We start from the raw sequence: 24,404 nt of genomic DNA on the forward strand, positions 1-24,404 counted from the left end.
TGCAGAGAGGCTGGGTGTAGTTCCTGGGGAAGATGTGCTGTCTCTGTAAGGGCTCACTCAAAACAAACGCTGAATGCTGTTTTTGCTCTTCACCTTTTTTTCATAAAGTGAAAATCCTCCTCAGATTTCTATCAGTTAGCTAAAACAAGTACTAATATAGATCTTTCATAGAAGGAAAGTGGTGTAATGAAAACTTTCAAAAAGCGGGGAATACCTATATATAAAGGGTTTTTTTTGTTTGTTTGTTTGTTTTTGTAAAACATGCTTAGCTAACCTAGGGTTCTTTCAAACAGGACACTTACTTGTTTCTTCTATTCAGGGAGATTTTCTTTAATTATTTTTTCCTCCTATGTTATTTCATCTCTCTTGAGTGTTCTTCTCAGGCAGATTTCTTACTTCAGTGGTTTTAGCTTCTGTGTCCTGTAACTTTTCTATCATAATTTCTGTATCTTTTGCTCTACTGGTAGTTTATCATTTTTATCCTACAGCCGCTGACTTCCTTTTAACTCTGCTCATTTTTTTTTCATTTTGTCATCTGATTTTTTTGGTCATAGTTCTACTTTCTTATATCATATTTTCTATTCCTTTTTATGGAAGCTTGTTCTTGTTTTATAGATGTAATAATTTTTTTACTCTTTACAAAGATAATGAGTTTTTTTTTTTTAGGTTGTTTCTTTCTGTGATTTATCTTTTCCATTCTATATGTTTATCTTAGGCCCCTATCTTTACACTGTTGAAATTTTTCTCATATGTCTTGTGATTCCTACCTATACGTTAGAATCTATAAATAAAGGACTACATCTGTTAAGAAAGGTAATCAACAGTAACTTCCTGTGCCTAGGGTAGCCATCTTTCCCGCCCGGCTTCTCCCTTACATAAGACACTGACCAGCGATGTTGTATAAATGCATGGTACATCTTGTCCACCAGGCTGTCTTCACTAATATCTGTGTGAAGGTTTGCTGTTACTTTAAACTCTGCTCTCATTCTTGTTCAGGCCCCTCTGTCCTTAGTAGAAGCTCTCCACAGGAGTCCTCACAGTGTACTCCTGCTTTTTGTATTTGATGATTTATTTGGAAGTTTTCCATCTTTTACCTCCTGTGAGTAGGCTCTCCTTTTCTTGGCTATGAGAGCCTCAAAATTTCTTATCTCTTGATGACATACTTTCTTCTTCCTCATGCTGTTTTTCTTTCTTTTTGCCAGAATATCTTTCCTGCCAGTGTTGTGGGGTGATGGGAAAGAAGGATAATGTATTTAGTGTTTAGTTTGCTATCTGAGATCAAGAGGCCCAAAGTTTAGATTTCATAAGCAGCTTCTGCTAGTAAAAATCCCAAAGTCTAAAATGCTTATTAGTGCTAGGCTATAATTCTTATATGTATGTATGTATATATACATACCCACCCATATATAATTTTTTACTTTTTATTTAATAAGAACATGTAAACTCTCCATTGAAAATGAAAAATAAGTTTTTTCTTCTGTTTACAAAAGAGGTAAATGAGATTCAGAGTATTACAGAAATTGACGTTTTTAACAGTTTCTTAGAGAAACCTAGAGTACCTTTGAAGGTGGATATGGAAAACTTAATTTTTTTGTTAATGTTTTTGAATTGTTACTCTTGTGGAATGGAGTGGAAGTAGGAATTAAGCTTAAGTGCACTTTGTAAAAATTAGGCAAAAGGCCATTAACATAGATACATTCAGTGTAAGTTTGAATTAACTCCCTGATTGTTAGGAACTCCTCAGATACAAGTTTTCATTTTTATTTTTTGGAGAAAAAAAATAAGAAATACTTTAATTCAAATAAAGCAATGCCTAGCTTTAGTTTTGTAACTTCATGCCAGCAAAATGGCTTAAAAATATTTCTTTTAGGGCCAATCAAACTGTCTTTTGAAACCTGAATTCCCTTTCCATCTAAATAATAACATTCTAAATATTAATGTAAAATGTTCTTCATGACAAATATGGGAGGATGTGTGAGAACTTTTCACTTCTTCCTGAAAGTTCCCAGTATTTATACCCAGATATACTTTTTGTATTTTGGTTTGGATTTTTCTTTTTCCTTATAATTATAAAAGCAATATATATTAGAAAAATACATATTATAGAACAAAAGTAAAAGTGTCCTAGGGATGTCTGGGTGGCTCAGTTGGTTAAGCATCTGCCTTCAGCTCAGGTCATGATCCCAGGGTCCTGGGATCGGGTCCCGCATCAAGCTCCTTCCTCAGCGGGGAGCCTGCTTCTCCCTCTGCCTGCCGCTCCCCCTGCTTGTGCTCTCTCTCTCTCTCTCTCTCTGACAAATAAATAAATAAAATCTTAAAAAAGTGTCCTAAGGCGCCTGGATGGCTCAGATGGTTAGGTGTCTGCCTTCGCCTCAGGTCATGATCCCAGGGTCCTGGGATCGAGTCCCGCAGCAGGGAGCCCGCTTCTCCCTCTTCCTCTCTCTCTCTCTCTGTCTCTCATTAATAAATAAGTAAAATATTTTTTTTAAAAAGTGTCCTAAGTGCCCCCCACATGACTGTTATTTATGGTTTGATGTATGTTCTTCCGTATTTTTCTAATTACATACAAACATTTTATATGTAAACATTTTCCTTGCCTTTAATATGTAATAAAGATTATATTTGTAAGAGTATGTAAACTTAAAGATTAATAGAAATCTTGCCCTGAGAAATTTTGCCTTTAAGTATTCTTAGAGTAAAATATTGGATGTCTTCAAAAAAATTCAGTGAAACATTTTTACTCTTTTCTTCACACGTTTCTGCTTCAAGCTTGGTCTCTCTTGTGTCAGTCCAATGAATTTTTGTGCTTAGGACATAATATCTACCCTCCTTGTGCTGATGACATCCATTTCCTGGAAATAATGCTTCTTTATTGGTATTTCCTTACTCTCTTCTTCCAGTTCGTGCAGTACCATCAGAACAGCCTAACTGCTGTCTGTATGTCAGGATTCTCTCTCTTTGCCTGCCTATGCTGCACATTGGTACTATCACTGCTCTCACCCTCCAGGGTCTTAGAAATTTCAGCTTTGAATATAGCTCTACTTTCAATTTTTAGATAAGAAAACTAAAGTCTAAAAAAGTTTCTTGCAAAGAGGTACCTGGCTCGCTCAGATGGAAGAGCATGTGACTCTTGATCTTGGGGTCATAAGTTCAAGCCCCATATTGGGTGTAGAGATTACTAAAAAACAAACAAACAAAAACTTGAGAAAAAGAGTAGGGGCGCCTGGGTGGCTCAGTCAGTTAAGTGTCTGCCTTTGGCTCAGGTCATGAACTCAGGGTCCTGGGATCGAGCCCCACATCAGGCTCCCTGCTCAGCAGGGAGTTCTTCTCCCTCTCCCTCTGTGCTCTCTCGTGCGCTCACTCTCGTGCTCTCTCTCAAATAAATAAATATTTTTTTAAAAAAAAGTTTCTTGCACGAAATCACATAGTTAATTGAGAAAGTCTAATCTAAAGATTTTCTACTTCTATTTTGTTTCCAATACTTACTGGTATTTAAGTTCCTAGGTTGGCCTTCAAACACTTTTGGGACACACATATGATTTCTGTATTATAAATGATCAAAAATTACATTGTGATGATGATTTTATAGTGAATATACTAAAAAACACCAAGCTATACACTTTAAATGGGTAAATTGTATGGCATATGAATTATCTCTGTATAAAGTTGTTTAAAAGTCAATAATACATTTGAACGTATAACTGGAAGGTAAAATCAACATTATGTAGAGTAAAAAGCATATTGGATATGGAAGATCAAAGAAATGGGAAATATATAGTTTATAGTATGCTTTGTAATCAAAGTAATATTTTATAATACTTTATGGTATAGATTTTATAAGCATGATTTCCCTGAGTATTGTAAACCTGCCACTGCTTCTGTTTTTGAGAAGCAATCCTTGTCATTTTTCTCTACTGTTCCTAAGCTGCTTCTGGGCAAAATGTGACAGTCTAGAAAGAGAAGCATGTAAAATTTGGTTTGGGCATTCTTCCACATTCTCACATGCTTCCCGCCAGCCCAGTACTCCTTTGCTTCCTGGTCTTTGTTGACTCCACTTCCATTTTATAGAATTCAAAGTTTAAAAAAAAAAAAGAATTCAAAATTTTTTCCCTCTCCACTGATCTCCATTCCACCCCAAAATTTCCATTTCCTCAGTGGATCCTTACTTAAGGTAAGTGGCTTGTTGCATTAGTTTATAAGTCGTACATTTCAGGGGCGCCTGGGTGGCTCAGTTGTTAAGTGTCTGCCTTCGGCTGAGGTCATGATCCTGGAGTCCCAGGATCAAGCCCTGCCTCAGGCTCCTTGCTCAGCGGGGAGCCTGCTTCTCCTCTTCCACTCCCCCTGCTTGTGTTCCCTCTCTTGCTATCTCTCTGTCAAATAAATAAACAAAATCTTAAAAAAAAAGTCATACATTTCTGATAATATACATTTTAAAAGATTATAGAACAGGAGTTAGCACACTTTTTATATGAAGAGCTAGGTATAAATATTTTCAGTTTTGTAAGCCATACATACAGTATTGCAAGTGTTACCTTGCTATCTTAGCATGAAAACAGCCACAGACAAAATGTAAATGAATGGATGAGGCCTGCTTTGACCCTAGGCAGGCCGGATCAAGCCACAGTTTGCCAACCCATCTTAGAGAATTCTTAATTTAAAGGCTCAGTATTAAGATGAAATGGAATGAAGAAATTTAAATACAGTGAATTTTAAATACAGTACAGTTATGTCCTCTACTTCTACCACTAACAAAAGTGATTTCATTTCTTTACTGTTTTATCTTTCTTCCAAGGTTATCTGAGGAACAGAGGGCAGAAACTTAGCACTTTAGAAAAGCGTCATTAGGAAAATACCAGACTTAACCACTAAAGACCATGGCATGAGGGTTGAGATTATTATTAAGATTAGGTCCATGAGGGGGCGCCTGGGTGGCTCAGTCGTTAAGCGTCTGCCTTCGGCTCAGGTCATGATCCCAGGGTCCTGGGATCGAGCCCCACATCGGGCTCCCTGCTTGGCAGAAAGCTTGCTTCTCCCTCTCCTACTCCCCCTGCTTGTGTTCCCTCTTGCTGTGTCTCTCTCTGTCAAATAAATAAGATTAGGTCCATGTGCATATGTGTATAAATATAAACATATTTGTGTTAATGTGTGTGTGTATTATTTTTATCATATTTACTGTGAAATGCATTGGATAGTCTCTAAAATACTCCACAAACAGGGACACCTGGGTGGCTCAGTTGGTTGAATATCTGCCTTCGGCTTGGGTCATGATCCCAGGGTCCTGGAATCAGGCTGGTGTTGGGCTCCCTGGTCCACAAGGGGTCTGCTGCTGCTTCTGCCCCTCCTCCCACTTGTTCCCTCAATCTCTCAATCCCTCTCTTTCTCTCTCAAATAATAAAATCTTAAAAAAGAAATTTAAAATATATAATAAAAAAAATAAAATACTCCACAAACAAATTTATTGAATAGGAATGTGAAAGGACACATGAATTTAGGTAAACTAGGAAAAAAATAAATGCCAGATCATTTGGCCCTGCTAAAGTAGATAAAGACAAATGAAGATCAATGTGGCTAATGTCTCCTGCCATAATATTCTGGGTTGATTGAAATATTTTACTTCAGTCTGATAATTGTGTAGCATTTTGAGCATATGATGATTGTTTGTGTATAAAAGAAATGTGTTGAAACAATGACATTGTATTAGATTCATGGCAATTATGTCATGATCCACAAAATTACATTTCAGCTAATATTTCCATATAACAATGATGAGAAAAATTTGCATTTGCTGTGTTAGTGTTTTGCAAATTATTGGATAATGCAGAATGACAATCACTCATTTAGTGGATTTCTTAGAAAAATAAAATATTATTAACTCTGGGCAGTTTGAACCATTCAGGAAAACAAAATGGCATATTATACCCCAAAATGTTTTATTTTTACTTGGAAATTATGTCATTTCATTGTATGTCACGAACAGATATTTTACATGACCCTGGCCTTATTAAACAAACCTGTGTTTCACTTTCTGTCAAATTTGTGTTTTTCCCGGTCAACATTTGAATATTTTACCTCTACTATTAAATTAGAGCTGACTGAGATAAAAAATCAGTTAATTAAAGCATTGACCTTTGTTTCCTCAATAAAAATGATTATATTGCATACCTCTTTCTACTTCTTCCCTCATTGTAGCTCCTGTCTGGTAGTTAGCATTTGTTTATTCTTTCAACAAATAGTTGGGTAACTACTTGCCAGGCATTGGGAACTAAATAGTGAACCAAACTACCTCTGCCTTGTACAGCTTACATTCTAGAGTGGGGAGAATGAAATAAACAATTATTTATTGTGTAATATAAAAGTTCTGTAGTAATATTAGAAGGTAAGTGCCATGGACACAGGGAGAGGGCAAGGGTGTATCTTTTATACAGTGGTTCTACTCTTGTTATTTAACATGAATGTTGTCATCTTATTTTCTCTCTCAATTTATAGTTCCAATGACAGGATTCACACAGAGAGCAACCATTGATCCAGAACTGAATGAAATACATGTCTTATCTGGACTCAGCAAAGACAAAGAAAAGAGGGAGGAGAATGTCAGAAATTCATTCTGGATTTATGACATTGTGAGGAATAGTTGGTAAGGAGCTCTTCTTGTCTGTGTCTCAATCCCAATGTAACATTTATTTGAGGATGTTAGTTTCTTCAAAAGAAGACAGAAATAGAAGACTTATGTTAATTTGTGATGTCATGCATTCAGTGTCAGTACAGGCATACCTCATTTTATTGCACTTTGCACGTTTCAGTTTTTACAAGTTGAAGGTTTGGCAACTTTGTGTTGAGCATGTCTATTAGCACCATTTTTCCAGCAGAATTTGCTCGCTTTATGTCTGTATGTCATATTTTGATAATTCTCACAGTATTTCAGATCTTTTCATTATTATTATATTTATTATGCTTATCAGTGATCTTTGATCTTTGATGTTACTGTTGTAATTGTTTTAGGAGTGCCATGAACTGTGCCCATATGAGATGGTGAACTTAATTTATAAATATTGTTTGTGTTCTGACCATTCCACCATCCGTCTGTTCCCTCATCTCTCTCCCTCTCCTTAGACCTCCTTATTCCCTGAGACATAACCATATTGAAATTAGGCTAATTAATAACCCTACAAAGGCCTCTAAGTGTTCAAGTGAGGGAGAGAAAGCTAGTCCTCTTGTGCCAAACAGCCAAGTTGTGAATGCAAAGGAAAAGTTCTTGAGGGAAATTAAAAGTGCTGTTCCAGTGAACCCATGAATGATAAAGCAAAACAGCCTTATTGCTGATATGAAGACAGTTTTAAAGGTTTGTATAGATCAAACCAGCCACAAAATTCCCTTAAGCCAAAGCCTGCTCCAGAGCAAGACCCTAACTCTTCAATTCTGTGAAGGCTGAGAGAGGTGAGGAAGCTGCAGAAGAAAAGTTTGAAGCTAGCAGAGGTTGGTTCCTAAGGTTTAAGGAAAGAAGCTATCTTGGTAACATCTAAGTGCTGATATAGAAGCTACAAGTTATCTTAGATCTAACTATGATCATTAATGAAGGTGACTACAATAAACAGCAGATTTTCATTGTAGATGAAACAACCTCCAATTGGAATAAGATGCCATTGAGGACTTCCATAGCTAGAGAGGAGAAGTCAGTGCCTAGCTTCAAAGCTTCAGGGGACAGGCTGACTAACTTGTTAGGTGCTAACGCAGTTGGTAACTTTAAGTTGAAGACAGTGCTCATTTATCATTCTGAAAATTTTAGGACCCTTAAAAATTATGATAGGGCGCCTGGGTGGCTCAGTTGGTTAAGCGACTGCGTTCAGCTCAGGTCATGATCCTGGAGTCCTGGGATCAAGTCCCACATCGGGCTCCCTGCTCAGCGGGGAGTCTGCTTCTCCCTCTGCCCCTCTTCCCTCTCGTGCTCTCTGTCTCTCATTCTCTCTCTCTCAAATAAATAAATAAATAAAATCTTTAATAAAAAAAATTATGATAAATCTGCTGTGCCTGTGCTCTGTAAATGAAACAACAAAGCTAAAGACAGCACATCTGTTTACAGTATGGTTTACTGTACATTTTAAGCCCACTGTTGAGACTGAGTGCTCAGAAAAAATGATTCATTTCATATTACTGCTCATTGAGGACACACCTGGTCATTCAAGAGCTCTAATGGAGATGGAGAATGAGATTAATGTTTTCATGCCTGCTAACACAGCATTCATTGTGTAGCCTATGGATCAGTGAGTCATTTCAACTTTGAAGTCTTCTTATTTAAGAAATACATTTCGTAAGATTACGGCTGCTGTAGATTATTAATTCCTCTGATGGATCTGGGCAAAGAAAGGTGAAAATCTTCTGGGAAAGGATTCACCATTCTAGATGCCCTGAAGAGCATTCAGATTTAGGGGACGAGGTCAAAATACCTACATGAACAGGAATTTGGAAGAAGTTGATTCCAGCCTTCCTGGATGACTTTGAGAGGTTCAAGACTTTGGTGGAGGAAGTAACTGCAGATGTGATGGAAAGAGCAAGAGAACCATTATTAGAAGTGGAGCCTGACAATGTCACTGCATTGCTGCGAGAGATAAAGTGGCTTCTTGAGATGGAACCTACTCCTGTTGTAGACTCTGTGAAGATTGTAGAAATGACAGCAAAGGATTTAGAATATTACATAAACTTAGTCAATAAAGTAGTAGCAGGGTTGAGAGGATTTACTCCCAATTTTGAAAGAAGTTCTACTAATGGGTAAAATGTTGTCAAACAGCGTTGCATGCTAGAGAGAAATAGTTGATGAAAGGGAGTCAGTTGATGCAGTGAATTTCATTATACTTGACCCTTGAACAACACAGGCCTTAGGGATGCCAACCCCCACACAGTTGGAATTCCATGTATAACCTGACTCCCTAAAAACCCAACTACTAATAGCCTACTGTTGATCAGAAGCCTTGTCAATAACATAAACAGTTCACTAATACATATTTTATATGTTATATGTATTATATACTGTGTTCTTAAGGTAAGATAGAGGAAAGAATGTTAAGAAAATCATAAGGAAAGAGAAAATGTAAAAAAAGTAAAAAAATCTGCATTATACTGGATCCTTGTAGTTCAAACCCATATTGTTCAAGGGTCAACTGTTTTATTTTAAGAAATTGCCCCAGCAACCACCACTCTGATCATTTAATAGCCATCAACATTGAGGCAAGCCCCTCCACCAGCAAAAAGATTATGACTTGCTGAAAATTCAGAGGTTGGTTAGCATTTTTTTAGCAATAAAGTATTTTTTTAATTAAGGTATGTACATTGTTTTTGTAGACATAATGCTGTTGCATAGTTTTAATAGACCACAGAATAGTATAAACATAATTTTTGTATGCTTTGAGAAACAATTCCTTTGACTCACTTAATTACAGTATTTGCTTTATTGTGGTGGTCTGAAACTGAACCCACAACATCTCAGAGGTGTATGCCTATATTGAGAAAAGAAGTCAGTATTGGTGCCTATGTATACAGTTTGTTCTGTGAATGGATTTTACCTCTGAATTTTTCAATTAGTAGATGATTCCTGGTCTGGAAGTCAAGAGCATTGTATTTTAGTCTAGATTTTGCTACTAAGTAGATGTGTGAAATTGAGAACAATTTTTTTTTAATGTTCCCAGGTGGTCTTGGTTTTGTTTTGTTTTGTTTAAATTCAAGTTAGTTAACATATAGTATAGTATTGGTTTCAGGAGTAGAATTTAGTGATTCATCATTTACATAAAACACCCAGTGCTTGGGGCGCCTGGGTGACTCGGTCGTTAAGCATCTGCCTTTCACTCAGGTCATGATCCCAGGGTCCTGGGATCGAGCCCCGCATCGGGCTCCCTGCTCGGCGGGAAGCCTGCTTCTCCATCTCCCACTCCCCCTGCTTGTGTTCCTGTTCTCACTGTGTCTCTCTCTGTCAAGTAAATAAATAAAATCTTTTAAAATAACACAAACAAACAAAAAAACACCCAGTGCTCATCCCAACAAGTACCTTCCTTAATGCCCATCACCCATTAAGCTTATCTCCCCCACCCCAACCCACCTCCCCTCCAATAAGGCTCAGTTTGTTCTCTATATTTAAGAGTCTCTTACAGTTTGCTTCCCTCTCTGTTTTTATCTTATTTTATTTTTCCTTCCCTTCCCCTCCCAGTGGTCTTAATTTTGACAAATTAACTGATCTCAGTAGAGCAGGGTGGGAGGCATTATTTAGTGTTTTCAAACCAGGACTTTTAAGTCACAGAGTAGTCTCACAGAACTAGTGCTGCACATTTTGCTTTGGAAAACAATGGCCCAGAGAATCCAGCTCAAACATTCTGTGATTACTGCATAAGTGGATATTTTACAGAACAGGAGCTTCAGAGAACTTCCTCCACGCTTGCAACTAAGGAATTTATTATTTCCAAAGTAGGACATTTATTTTAAGCAGTAAAACTGAAAGAAATCTGTGAGTTTTTTTATTGTGAATAAATAGATGGAATTATCTTGTCCTTTAGACTTTGGTTTGAACTTGCATATATGCTGTCCGTGTTTCATAATGTGAAATAGGTTGTTCTTAAGTGAGGTTTTGGATGGACATTAAAAGAATGTAAGAATTCCATTCTAACAAATTTATACTATTGTGTGAGCATGACCAGAACTTTTAAGATTTGATGTGAACAAATTTATAAATTTTTTGTTGGAATTAGACATCCAGTTAATTTGCTTGCTAAAGTTCTATTAACATTATATATGCTGCTAATTTTAGGATAGAATGCCTTAAAAAGCAATGTCTTGCAGGTCTTGCGTCTATAAGAATGATCAAGCTGCAAAGGATAATCCAAGTAAAAGTCTTCAGGAGGAAGAACCATGTCCAAGATTTGCCCATCAGCTTGTATATGATGAGTTACACAAGGTAGCATAACTACATCGACTTGTAAACTTTTCAAGACCTCTAATCTGATAGAATCCCAAAATAAATGTTTCTGATTATTTTTAAGTGCATTTGAATAAAAAGTTATATAGCAGACATCATAGAATATATAGCAGACATTCAATATCATTTCTCCCTAAAATTCCTTAAGAGAATAACCATTTTCCATAGTCCAAAGTTTCTGGCACTTTTGCACTTTGCTTTGTAGCTGCATAGATCAGATACATAGCATGACCTCTTGTTTCTACAATATCAATATCCAACTAAAAAATCTACAGTTTTTAGCATTAGGATACCTTGTCCCATGAAATGAAAAAGTATATGTAACTTCTGATTTTAGGTTTTCCTATTGTGTAAGGAGTCTTTTTATCTTTATTTTTCCTGTGACGTGACGTGTTTTTTCTGTTGGCCTCACAAAAACAGTCCTGCATTCTCAAGTTTTAGTGTCACTAAGTGTTCAGGGTGGTTTCTTTAAACTATGTCTCCCTTCAACTTTACATATAGTTTAGTGATTGGGCTCAGATTATACAATAACTTATTGACAAAGCTTGTACTCCTTTTGTATGGGCCATAGGTGACTATTTAAATTCTATATCACTTCAGACCTTTAGGTAAATGATACCATAAGAGTGAATAAAAGCCCTTTCTCTTTTAGAGTCTCCCAGATTAAAGGGTAAATGAATTTTGATCTGTAGGATAGAAGTAATATCGCTCTTGTATAACACTGTTGAATATACATGTTTTCAAAACTTCAGGAACTGTTTTAACACTTCGTTGAAGTATAGAATATCACTAAAATTATACCAATGAAATCATTATTGCATTCCTTTTTCATTTCTTTTTTTTGGTATTGAAAAATGTAATATTTTACAAGTTATATCACAAATTATATGTACCACTTAATATTTGGCAGTAAGCCTAAAGCAAAATTAAGATGCTAAAATTTAAAAAGTTCTTGTTACTATTGACCTTCAGTGATTCAACATGTGTGTCAGAGTTTTATTAAAGATCTTGTTTGTTATTATGATCAACACTTGGTTAACTTAATAATCTCCATTATTTGTTGCCCTAAGTAAACTCTTTATCGTGGATTAGCTTCTTACTATCACTGCTTTTGTTTCACGTCTTCCATTGTCAGTATAATTGTGGTAATACAGCTCATTTTAATCTAAAATTCAGCTTAAGGAAGTAGCCGCAGTACTTTAAAGTAAAATGGAAGTGAGAAACATCAAAAGAAGCCTTTGTTAGAAATGCAGTAATGTTTTAATTATTACTGTTACACATTGCTACCAAAATGAAGAAATTTTATTATGACTTCTGTAGTTTCTGGAGTATTGCATACATCTTAAAGTGTGACTTGTTTTGTTTATTTTAGGTTCATTATTTATTTGGTGGGAATCCAGGAAAATCTTGCTCTCCAAAGATGAGATTAGATGACTTCTGGTCACTGAAGTTATGTAGGCCTTCAAAAGATTACTTACTGAGGCACTGCAAGTACCTCATAAGAAAACACAGGTATAAAAATAATTCACTGAAAACTTTTATTCAACATTATTAGCTATTGCTGGTGTTACCTCGACTTTGGAAATAGGGCTTTGTCTTTGGAAATTTACTAATACTACAGTGTAAATACTGTGAAGATCATGACTCTTGTAAATGTCCTTTTATTTTCCTTATTTTTGCTTTCCTCTTTCGGAAGATACAAAGTGAAGATACATATTGATGCTAAAATTTTCTAGATATAGAACAAGGAAATTTTGCAACTGTTAAGTGGAAGAAATTTCTATGAAGGTGATGAACCTATCTTCCAGTAATTCAAGGCCTACTCAGTACAAAGTACATCAGTACTATATTATCGCCATATGCCTAGCCTATTGGTAACTTTCTTAACAGTGAATGCGATGATATAGTTGACTAACTATCTTCTTAATCTGATGTTTCAGAATACAACTTCAAATATGATTTTGGTTTCACATCATTAACTTTGCCATTTAATTGCAAAATCATGTAGTCAAACATTTTCGTATATATCTCCTGGGTCATGTTTGCTTTTGAGCCCTAGCAGGTGATGATAAGCTACTGAAAAGTGTAGAAAAGCATATCTGTCCTTTTAGTTATTGATGATGTTCGATGGTAAGAAAAGTTTATAGTTTGGAAGGAGAAGTTTAGGCTTTAATGATGATAATAGTTACCATTTATTGAGCAATTTTTGTGTGCTAGATCTAACATATTATTCCTACAATGAGACAATTGAATAAGTACTGTTCTTATCACTATTTCATAAAAGAAGCAATGGGGTATTTTTAAATGGGTCATATAATTCATCTAGGGTCACTCAGCTGTAAGCAACACAGCCAGGATATGGCTCTAGCATTCATCACTTCACCACCACCATCACCACTACACATGCATACATGTATGTCTGTGTATTTACACATACATGTTTATATGTCTATTATATATATTTATCTATTTTATGTAGAATATAGATACATAAAAATCTCTGGTATAAATTATTAAACTGTTTTCCTTTATCATATCATGTTTACTTATTGTTCCTTTCTCTGTTTTCACAAGTGCTTGAAAGAAATTAATAACAGAAGCTAGTTACTTCTGTTACTTTGGCAGTACTGTAATTAGTGTATTTCCTGTAGAATCTACAGGAGAAAGGGTCTGAATCCTCTTGTTGACTGGATGACAAGAGATAAATTTTGTTTTATTAATAAGATTTAAACTTGAGGCACCTTCAACTAAGGTGTACACTGCTAAAATTTTATTCCTTAGTATTTTACTTAATGTTACAGTTAGTTTTTCAAGGATGAGACAAATTTAAGGAAATTACAGCATTCTTTTTCTGCTTCAGATACAGTAATGGGTACTTGTATATTAAATTGAGCTTTTTAAAAATTTCCTGACCAGGAGCCCATTGGAGAATAGAGGAGATTTTTTAGTACCATATGTAAAGAATTTGAATTCACTTATAAACACTTTCCTCTGGCTTTTAATTTAAAAAAGTAATGTATGGTTAATAAAAAAAAAAATAAGCCCTCTCACCCTGCAAAATAATTGAATCATGCATCATCCCGTCATTGAGAAATAACAACTTACTGTTGTGGTTGTTGTATCCTTTATATGTGCACACATATATTTTTGTTTAACTGAAAAATAGGGATCATAATGCTTTGAATCTGATTTCTTTCAATGAATGATATATTACAAACATCTTATTACCATGTTAATAAATACAAATACAAATTAGAATTCTAATGGCTGCGTAGTGTTCTAGTTTATGTGTAATTTACTTAGTTTACTTTTGTAAAATATTTAGACTACTTCCAGCTTATAAATAATACTGTAATATTATTACATACTTCCATATGTACTCCTACCCAAAAATTCTGTAGGATATTGGTAGAATTGGTGAATTATCAGTTGCCCTCCAGAAAGTTAATTTTCATTCCTTCCAGAAGTAAGTAGGATTATTCATTTTCTCAGCCACACCATTGTGAGAAGTATTATTTTTTTTAATCTTTGACGGATGTTTTTCTCTTTTGAAAATATATCAGTGGGCAGGTGAAATGACAGTTTGTGGAAATCTGAAATATATTATGGTATGTTTTAAGTTTTAAGTACGAACACCATTGTTAGTGACTTGTGCTGGTAAAAGGCATAAAGTAAGGAATGTCAGTGGATAAAGAATAAAAGATAATAATCAGTAACAAATCATTTAAACCTTTAAGTATATGATGAAACACTAGCAAATTTTGTGAGGATGAGAATGGTTCATAAAATAGTGCCTGAAGCTGAGAGGCAACAAGTTCGTGTGATGGGTCAAAGAAGCAGCCTTTGAAATTTTCTACCATGGGAAAAGAAGTATGCTAGCTCATCTCAGAACTGAAACCAGAAAAGCCCTGAAAGGAGAATTTAACGTTTAAAGACCCTATCCATTTATATAGAGTATTTTCTTTTCTTTTCTTTTTTAAGATTTTATTTATTTATTTGACAGAAAGAGACAGAGCCAGAGAGGGAACACAAGCAGGGGGAGTGGGAGAGGGAGAAGCAGGCTTCCCGCTGAGCACGGAGCCCAATGCAGGGCTCGATCCCAGAACCCTGGGATTATGACCTGAGCCGAAGGCAGACAGTTAACGACTGAGATAGAGTATTTTCATTTAGAGTAGTAATAGTAGCATAAAAATATGGAACACAGTATTATTCTTTTCTGATTGTGATTACATTTTGACTTCAGTTTTAGGAGCTCATGTCTTATATTGGAAAAAGTACTTGACCTGAACCTTGGATTGATCTTTAAGCCTTGTAACTTCATCTTTCTGGAGATCACTTTGCTCATGTATAAAATGGCCAGAACAACTACCTATGGGTCTTTATACATCAGTGAAATTTCATTTATTGCAGAAATATTTATTAAGCACCTACTATGTGCTAGATATTATCCTAGGCTCTGTGGATATGTCAGTGAAGAAAATAAGCAAAAATTCCTATCCCCAAGTTTCTGTCTTTTGAAGGAAGACTAGCAGTAAACATAATAAGGAATTTATATGTTAATAAGTATTATGAAAAAGAACTAAAACAGGTTAAGAACTATTTTGTACAAGTTAGGGAGCTGGGTATGTGATTTTTAAATAAGAATATTAGGATAGACCTCACTGCAAAGGTGAGTAGTGACGTAAAGAACACAAGGGAAGAAGGGCACCTAGGTGGCTCAGTCAGTTAGGCAACCGACTCTTGATTTCAGGACTCAGGTCATGATTTCATGGTCATGAGATCAAGCCCCACATCGGGCTCTGTACTCAGTGCAGAGTCAGCTTGAGATTCTCCCTCTCCCTCTGCCCCTCCCCCAACTTGCACCCGCGCTCGCCCTCTCTCTCTCTCTCTCTCTCTCTCTCTGAAATAAATACATAAATAAATCTTTTTAAAAAAATAAAGAATATGAGGGAACGAATCATGTAGATATTTGAGAGGAAAAGTGTTCCAGATAGGTAATAGACAAGGCTCTGAGGTTAAAAATATGCCTGGATTATTTGAGGAATAAATTGAGGAGAACAGTGTGGTAGAAGTAGAATGAGTGAGGTGATTGTGGTAGTAAATGAGGTCAGTGAGATAAGAAGGGGACAATTGGTGAAGGGTCTTTGGCTTTTACTCTGAGCGAAAGGAGAGCATTGAAAGATTTTACGTAGAGGAATAACACACTCAGATTTCTCTTTTAATAAAAACCATTCTAGGTTTTCTTCCAAAAGAAATGAGTAAAAGGTTGTGGCTGTTTTCACTCAGATGGGGAATTCTTCAGAAACAACAGGTTTGTTTGTTGGGAAGGATGAGTTCAGTTTGGTGCACTTTAGGTTTTAGAGATCATGTGTTAGCATTTGGAGGAAAGGCATGTGCTGATTATTACATTTGTGAGTCATCAACAAAGAAAAGGAGCTGACTTAGAAGAGTAGAGAGATGTTGGCATTATCTGATGACCGCCACCATTTGAGAGAAGGCAGAGGAAGAGAGACACTCCATAAAAGAGATCAAGAAAGCCCAGTAAGATTCTGGATAAACTTTGAAGATTGCACCAACAGAATTTCTTGATGGATTGGATATGGGTATGAAAGGAGAGTAGTCGTGGCATCCTGAGAATCTTGTCTACTACTAATTTGAACTGATAGTCAAAGGCCCATTTTATTTATTTATTTACTTATTTATTTTTATTTATTTTTAAAGATTTGATTTTTAAGTAATCTCTACCCCCAATGTGGGGCTCAAACTCACAAGCCCTAGATCAAAGAGTCACATGTTCCTCTGCCTGAGCCAGCCAGGTGCCCCAGGCCCATTTTAGATGTTTGAAAAGACATAGACTTTTTTTTCTACCAACCCTTAGATGAATTTAAGAGTTTGAGGGACATTGCTACATTGCAGGCAGAATAGATAGAAGTTGCTTTATATGAATTGAAATAGAGCCTGAGAATTACCTTTTTAATTTAAATTTCATATTAAAATGGATAACTAGTGTTTCATTCTGTGGGACCTTACTCTATACTGCTGGGCTGGCTTGTTTATTTTCATTATTGTTCTTATGGAAAACAGTTACGTATTCTGTTTAGTTAAAATATAAATTTGGAAGGAGAAAAGTATACTGTATGCCAAGAAATGTGTCTTTGTTCTTAATGGTACCATGCAGTACAGTAAATAAATACCACTATTATTTTTCCCTATAACATTGAAATTTACAGACTTATCAACAATTTGGGGTAGAAAGGAACAAAAGAAGAACTTTTTAATAGGGCTAATTTCTGTTCCTCTAGGTACAGGACACAGTTGTTGGCTGAAATAGAACTCTAGATTGCAGACATAAATCCAATGATGAGTTTTTGCAGGCCAAAGAAAGCTTAGAAAAAGGAGAGAAAACTCACCTTCTAGGAAAATGGATCTACCTACCATCTCATGTCTTCTATTTACTGACTTCTATGTTTTGTGTGTCTTTTATGTCCTTGTGTATCTCACATTCAGGTTCTCTAAGAGAGTATCTTCTTAGAGAGGGCTCCCTGGGGAGAGTATCCCTATTGGGAATAATTCTGCCAGGCTACTTTATAGACTGCTGATCAAGTTTCAGAGGATTGCTTTTGTCTCAGGTGCCAAAACTGGTCTAACCCATTTTGGACAAGATGGTAGAGTAACCTGACCTCTGCCTAAGGAGCTCTCTCATCTGAGGGCTTGAAGGCTAGCTGACAGGCATGGTACTACCTGATACAACAGAGCTGTAAAATTTTGCTAGTCTTTGCCCTGCTTGAAATACAGGTACTCTGTCTCTGAGATGAGCTCTAAACACAGGAAATTATTGATGCCATCAGCCTGAACACCATTGTGAAAGGCTCATTGTTTTCCTTTCCCAAGTGATATTAAATGTCTTCTTTTCTTTCTCTCTGTACAATATTTTGAAAAGCATACCAACTTATTACAAATAAATCCATATATAATTATGCCATAACAAAAGATTTAAATAGATAAACAGTCCCAAGCGGATTTTTTTTCTGTTAGAGAACTAACTCATTGTTTTCTTTTCAGCCTTTGGAATCAGATGGATCTGCGTTTGATTCTACTTATGCCATTTTTTAGCTCTTATCTTGGCCGAGTTCATTCTGAGCCTCAGTTTCTCATCTGTAAAAAATAATAAAAGTTTATTGTCATCAGAGTGGGGGTAAATGAAGTAATATATGTAAAATACTCAATACAGTGTCTAGCACATAACACGCTTGATAAGTAATTGCTACAGTTGTTTTTATTATTATTGACTGAGACAGGAAATAATCTTATTAAAAATATTTAATCAATTTAAAATATATATTTTTTCAATCAGTGTTAATGATAGAAAAAAAAATACTCATTTCTGTTTCTGAAGTACCCGTTAGGTACCTCTGGTGGAATGTATATTACACAGATCTAACCAGGTATTTTTATTTTAGCTCTACTTGTTTTTTATGAAACATATTCAGCTCTTTTGCAGTTTTGTTACGTAAAATATTTGACATATTCACTATGTTTCATAGTTGATTTAATCTTAGCTTGTAGTTTTAGAGGAGGGTAGGAAGTGCTCCCCTCAGTCTCTAGCACCATGATGCCTGTGCCCACCTGGCATTACCATTACTTCTCCGGGGCAGTGTTTGCACTTCTGGATTCCCAAACACAGGTTTTTGTTAGATACCCGCAATGACTCCTCAGACACAGAGTATTCCACTGCAGGTCTGAATGACATTTCTGATGTTTTCTCGTAACTCCAGACAATTATTATTCTTGTTTACATTTTCTAGGTTTGAAGAAAAGGCCCAAATGGACCCTCTTAGTGCTCTGAAATATTTACAAAACGATCTTTATATAACTGTGGATCATTCAGACCCAGAAGAGACGAAAGAGGTAAAAACTTGCTATTTTTTCTCTTAGATGTTTAAAGGAAAATGAGGAAAATATGATGACACTAATAATTTTTAAAGTAGCCCACAGCAGATGAAATAAAAATTGAATAGGCTTACTTTCATGTGATGATAAAAGGTTCAGGTCACACAAAAAGCCCTAGATCCTTTCAGAAAAGGATTCTCAGGTTTAAAGTTTTAGCTTAGACATGAGTTTTGTGTGTTGGGAAGGAAATAGAAATTTTTACTTCTGTAGTCCCATGCTTCTTTCACTTAAGGATTACATAATGGCTCAATATAAACTTTTCTCTTGATACTCCAAAATCCCATAAGAGAAGAAAGAAAACTCTCCTCTTTCATAAGAAGAAAGTGAAGAGTGGTCGGTAGGAGTAGAATCCCTGCTACCTTGATATTTAGTTATATGAATGTCATAGCAGAATAGTTCAACTACAGTGTACTGACTTCTTTCATCAGGAGTCCCTGACCTTGAGAAATTAGTAGCAGATCATTACTTTTCAGGGCTTTTTTTCTTACTAATACTGGAGGGAAAAGAGAAGATGTAATATTTTTAGAGCATATTTGTTTATCTACAGTGTGTGAATACACCTGCAGTGAGTTTCATAGTCTGACAGCCTGTCTTCCTACTAACTGCTGAGATTCCTTTTGTCACTTTTAACTTTTGCCAAGCGTCCTTGTGCATATTCATCTAGCAGCATGTGAACTGCAGTCCATTTTGCCTTCCACTCACAGAACTGGTGCTGATGGTATATAATTCTGTCCCAACCATCCATTTCCCTGTTCTCTGTTGCTTTGCTTTGGCTTCGCAATAGCCATCAAGCAGTGCTTTTTTCTTGTTCAGCGATGACACAGGTTTCAGATTTAATGTCAAATCACTTGCAGGTACCAGGTTCGTTGTATTTTCCAGCAGTAGAGCCTGCATTTCCTTGGCACCAAAACAAGGAGGTTCTCTTTCATAGTTGCCTACTGTGAAAATAAGTCTGATTGCTCTTAGTCAGTTTGGGTTATAACCCTTCCCTAGGCGGAGAATCAGTTTTAGGAACCCCCTCCCCCGAAGGGGGACAGTTAATTGTCTCTCCTTGAGTCTTCAATCAATTCATGATACTATTTGAAATGGTGAAACTGTCATAGTTTTGCCAAGTAGCAGAGTATGTTTGGTTTCATCTTTTATGGCTTATAACTGAACATAGTTGTAAAGAGTCTATTAATCTTCATTTTTATTAGACCATGCATTTGAAAGTTATAAATAGATTTCCTTGTGTTTTCTCCATAGTCTATCTAAAATGGCTCTAACCCGGGAACATTCATTTTTCTCTTATTTTTTAAAACCAAACCAAAACAAAATATTGCAAAGTAAATAAATTCAGCTGTGTGAACTGCAAGTAGGCCAAAGAAAACAGACAGTTTGTTCTTAAAGCTAAGCTAATGGGAAAAACCAGGACAGGGAGGTATCTCAAGTTCAAACAGAGCCATTTTAAAAATTTTGGTAGCAGGTTTCTCTTTTTCTCCTCTCCTCTGTAGTTTGAAATTATGATTTTATATGCCACAGACTTCCATTTTTTAAAAGCTTTATGTATCAAGAGTTGTTTAGCCCTAATAGAAGTTAGTTAAAATGGTACTGTGTGTATGTGTGTGTGTGTGTGTGTGTGTGTGTGTGTGTGTCAGCATCAGAATTGCTTCAGAGACTTTTTCAAAACAATACCCTCACCCTAAGAGTCTCTCGCCTGCTCTTATGTAACAGAAAACACTGCTGACATTGAGGATTACTGGTCTGTAAGATTATTATTTTGTTTAAAAATGTGTAAATGGATTTTGTTTTGGGAAAAGAAATCCTTTGGTGACAGTTCTAGGGTATATACTTAGAGTATTTGTTAGTAAGGCATATAGGTCTTCACTTTCCTTATAAGATATCATTCCACTTATCAAAAAAGACCTTACTATTTGTTTTCTGTAGAAGCTTGTTTTTGTTCTCTCTGTATATTTTACAAAAATTTTTACTATATTAAATGATTGTATCAGAAACTAGAAGTGGTTTTTAGGTTTTTCTCTTTTTTGGGAGGCCAGTTATCATGATGATGATCATCACTGTGCCTATTATTGGAAAAATGATGATGGACTACCAGCTGTATGCCAAATAATGATTTTTTGCTTTCCTCCAGTCTCCAGAACGTCCGATCTAAATTGGCAATGAGCTGCTGATAAACCCTATGAAAATGATTTTTTTTTTCTAGAAAAGGCCCGAGACAAGGTTGCCTAAATTAATTCTGCCGTTTTCAGAGAAGATTCTATAATAGAGAAGGAATGAGAAAAACAAGTTTTGAGCCAGTATTACACATTTTGTATTAATTACATTTCCGCTGAGCTTCCAAAGTACTGGTGTCATTCATTTAACAGATGTGTATTGAGTCCCTACAATACGCCAGGCATTCTTCTAGGCACAGGAAATATATTGGTGAACCAAGCAAAATATCTGCCTGGGTGGTACTTATTACTAGTGGTGAGAGATGATAAACATATTAAATAAGCAAATTATGTAGTACATTAGTAATGATAGGTATTATGGGAAAATTAAAGAGAGATAAAAAGGGTAAAGAGAGATCAGAATTAGGAGGGGTGAGAATTGGACAGTTGCAGTATTAAATAGGATGCTCTTAATAGGCCTCATTTAGAAATAAGATGTACACAAAGACTTGAAGGGTGTGAGGAAGTGATGTAAGTAGATAATTTGGGGAAGATAATTCCTGGCAAAGGGAGGGTTAGAACAAAGACCCAAGGGTGGGAGCATCCTGGCTTTGTTTAGGAGAACAGCAAGGAGGCCACTGTGGCCGGAGTAGAGGTAAGAATAATGGGAGTAGTCACAGATGAGGTCAGAGAGGTAAGAGCAGGGATTGGGAGATCAGACTGTGAGTGACTTCCTAAGTCAGTGTTAGGACTTTGGTTATTACTCTAAATGAATACGGAGCCAGGTCAAGGTATTACGCAGAGGAGTGATGTGTCTGCTTTGTCTTACCTGACTTAAGATCACTAAAATCTAAGATCACTCTGGTTGATTGCTGTATTGAGAATAGACTAAAGGAGAGTAAGAATGGAGGCCGAGAGACCTATAAAAGAGATTGTAGAAATCTAAGCAAGGGATTATCGTAGTGCACACCAAAGTAGCAGCAGTAGAAATAGAAGTAAAGTAGATCAGATTCTCAATATATATTAAAAGTAGAACCAACAGTGGGAATGCAGTCTGGTACAGCCACTATGGAAAACAGTAGGGAAGTTCCTCAAAAAGTTAAAAATAGAACTGCCACACAATCCAGCAATTGTACTACTAGGTATTTACCCAAAAAATACAAAAACACTAATTCAAAGGGATACGTGTACCTTGATGTTTATAAGCAGCATTATCTACAATAGCCAAAATATGGAAATAGCCCAAGTATCCATCAATTGACACATACACACACACCCCTGAATATTACTCAGCCATAAAAAAAGAATGAAATCTTGTCATTTGCAACGGTATGGATGGAGCCAGAGAGTATTATGTTAAATGAAATAAGTCAGTCAGAGAAAGACAGATATCATATGATTTCACTCATATGTGGAATTTAAGAAACAAAACAAATGAGCAAAGAGGGGGAAAAAAAGAGGCAAACCAAGAAACAGACTTTTTTAAATACTCTCTACACTCAGCGTGGGCCTCAAACACACAACCCCAACTCAAGAGTCACACGCTTTACTGACTGAGCCAGCCAGGTGCCCCAGCAGACTCTTAACTGTAGAGAACAAACTGATGGTTACCAGGAGGTGGGGGGGTTGGGGTTAAATAGGTGATGGGAATGAAGGAATGCACTTGTTGTGATGAGCACTGGGTGATGTATGGGAGTGTTGAATCACTATATTGTACACCTGAAACTAATATTACACTACATGTTAACTAACTGGAATTTAAATAAAACTTAAAAAAAAGTAATACCAACAGAATTTTATGATCGATGGGATGTAGGGTTTGAAAGAAATGACTCCAGAGTTATTAGCCTGAGTATATGGAGCTATTATCAACTGAAATGAGAAGTGCCTGGGTAGACCCAGTTTGTGGTCATAGATGGGGGCTCCTGACTGGGATCGGGAGTATAATGTTGGATATCTCCAGTTGAGATGCCTGTTGAACAGCCAACCTTATACGTTGAGGTGATAGTTGGATATTCATGTCTGGCTTTATTCAGATTATGTAATATCACTTGGTACCTATTGTACATATCAGGCCAGTACATACCAGTTCCACTTAATCAGATTATTAAAATAATAGTTTTCACCCTGTCCTTTTGTATGTAGAACCAGTGGGTTTATCTTTCACCTTAGAAGTCAGAAAAGAGGAACAAATTAACCCTCAAATAAGTAGAAGATAGGAAATTCGTGAAATAGGAAACAAAAAAAAATTTAAAAAGAGAAAAGTTGGTTCTTTGAAAATGTGAATAAAATAGCAAGACTTACAAAGAAAAAAATAGTGAAAATATAAATTGTCAGCATCATTATGGACCCTATAGATACATAAAAAGGGAACAAGGAGATCCTATGAACAACTGTCAACAAATTCAGCTACTTGATGATATGGACAAATTCCTTAGAAGACACAACAGAACAGACACAGGAAGAATTAGAAAATCTTAAGGAACTCCGTATTAATTACAGACATAGACTGAATTTGTAATTGAAAACTTTCTAACAAAGAAAACTGTAGTTCTAAATGGCTTTCTCAGTAAAAACCCAATAAAAATAGTACAAGCAGAGAAAACTATAGACCTCTTGTGAATGTAGATGCAGAATTCTTAATAAAATTTTAGTTAATTGAATCCAGCAATATATAAAAAGGTTAATGCACAATGACCAAGTGAGGGTTTATTCTAGGAATTTAAGGTTGGTTTAACATTTGAAAATCAGTGATACACCACCCTGACAGAATAAAGGAGGAAAACTACAGATCATCTCAATAAGTGAAGAGTAAGTGTTTGACATGATTAAAAACCCATTCATGATTAAAAAAAAAAAATTCTTAGTAAACTTGAAAAGAAACTTCCTAAATCTCATACAGGGCATCTATGAAAAATATAACAACTAGTACTATACTTAATTGTAAAACTCTTTCCCTAAAGATTATGACAAGGAAAGGATGTCTGCTGTCAGTAGACACCCTCTATTCAGCATTGTGCCAGAAGTTGTAGCTAGTGCCATAAGAAAAAGAAATAAACAGCATATGGATTGGAAAGGAAAATTGTGTGTAGATCACATTATTGTGTACATGGAAAACCCCATGTAATCTACAAAACAATAATACTAAGATAAGTAAATTTAGCAAGATTACAGAATACAAGGTCAGTAGAAAAAAAAACAATATTTTTATATTAGCAGTGAACAATTAGAAAATGAAAATTTTAAACCTGTTTATATTAATCCCACAATAAATATGTAGTAATAAGTCTATTGTAAGAAATAAATGGAGAGAGATATCACATTTTATGGATTGAAAGACTAAGAAT

The 24,404-nt window shown here is 35.7% G+C and overlaps 1 protein-coding gene across 3 annotated transcripts in view; it reads left to right on the forward strand.

The window, feature by feature from the left end:
• Window positions 1–24,404, forward strand: part of MKLN1 (muskelin 1) — a 177,822-nt gene that overhangs the window by 127,667 nt on the left and 25,751 nt on the right. For all 3 annotated transcript variants that reach the window (XR_003609795.2, XM_088018511.1, XM_028106146.2), the window contains exons 13-16: window positions 6,487–6,634; window positions 10,819–10,933; window positions 12,327–12,466; window positions 18,760–18,862. Coding sequence is in view for 2 of the 3 variants with exons in the window: in XM_088018511.1 (XP_087874637.1) it covers window positions 6,487–6,634; window positions 10,819–10,933; window positions 12,327–12,466; window positions 18,760–18,862 (506 nt within the window). In the remaining variant the exon portion in view is untranslated. The remainder of the gene's footprint in view (window positions 1–6,486; window positions 6,635–10,818; window positions 10,934–12,326; window positions 12,467–18,759; window positions 18,863–24,404) is intronic.

Source organism: Eumetopias jubatus, unplaced genomic scaffold, assembly GCF_037043125.1.
Source record: "Eumetopias jubatus isolate StellerSeaLion01/CBP00866 unplaced genomic scaffold, mEumJub1_p1.0 scaffold_14, whole genome shotgun sequence".
NCBI lineage: Eukaryota > Metazoa > Chordata > Mammalia > Carnivora > Otariidae > Eumetopias > Eumetopias jubatus.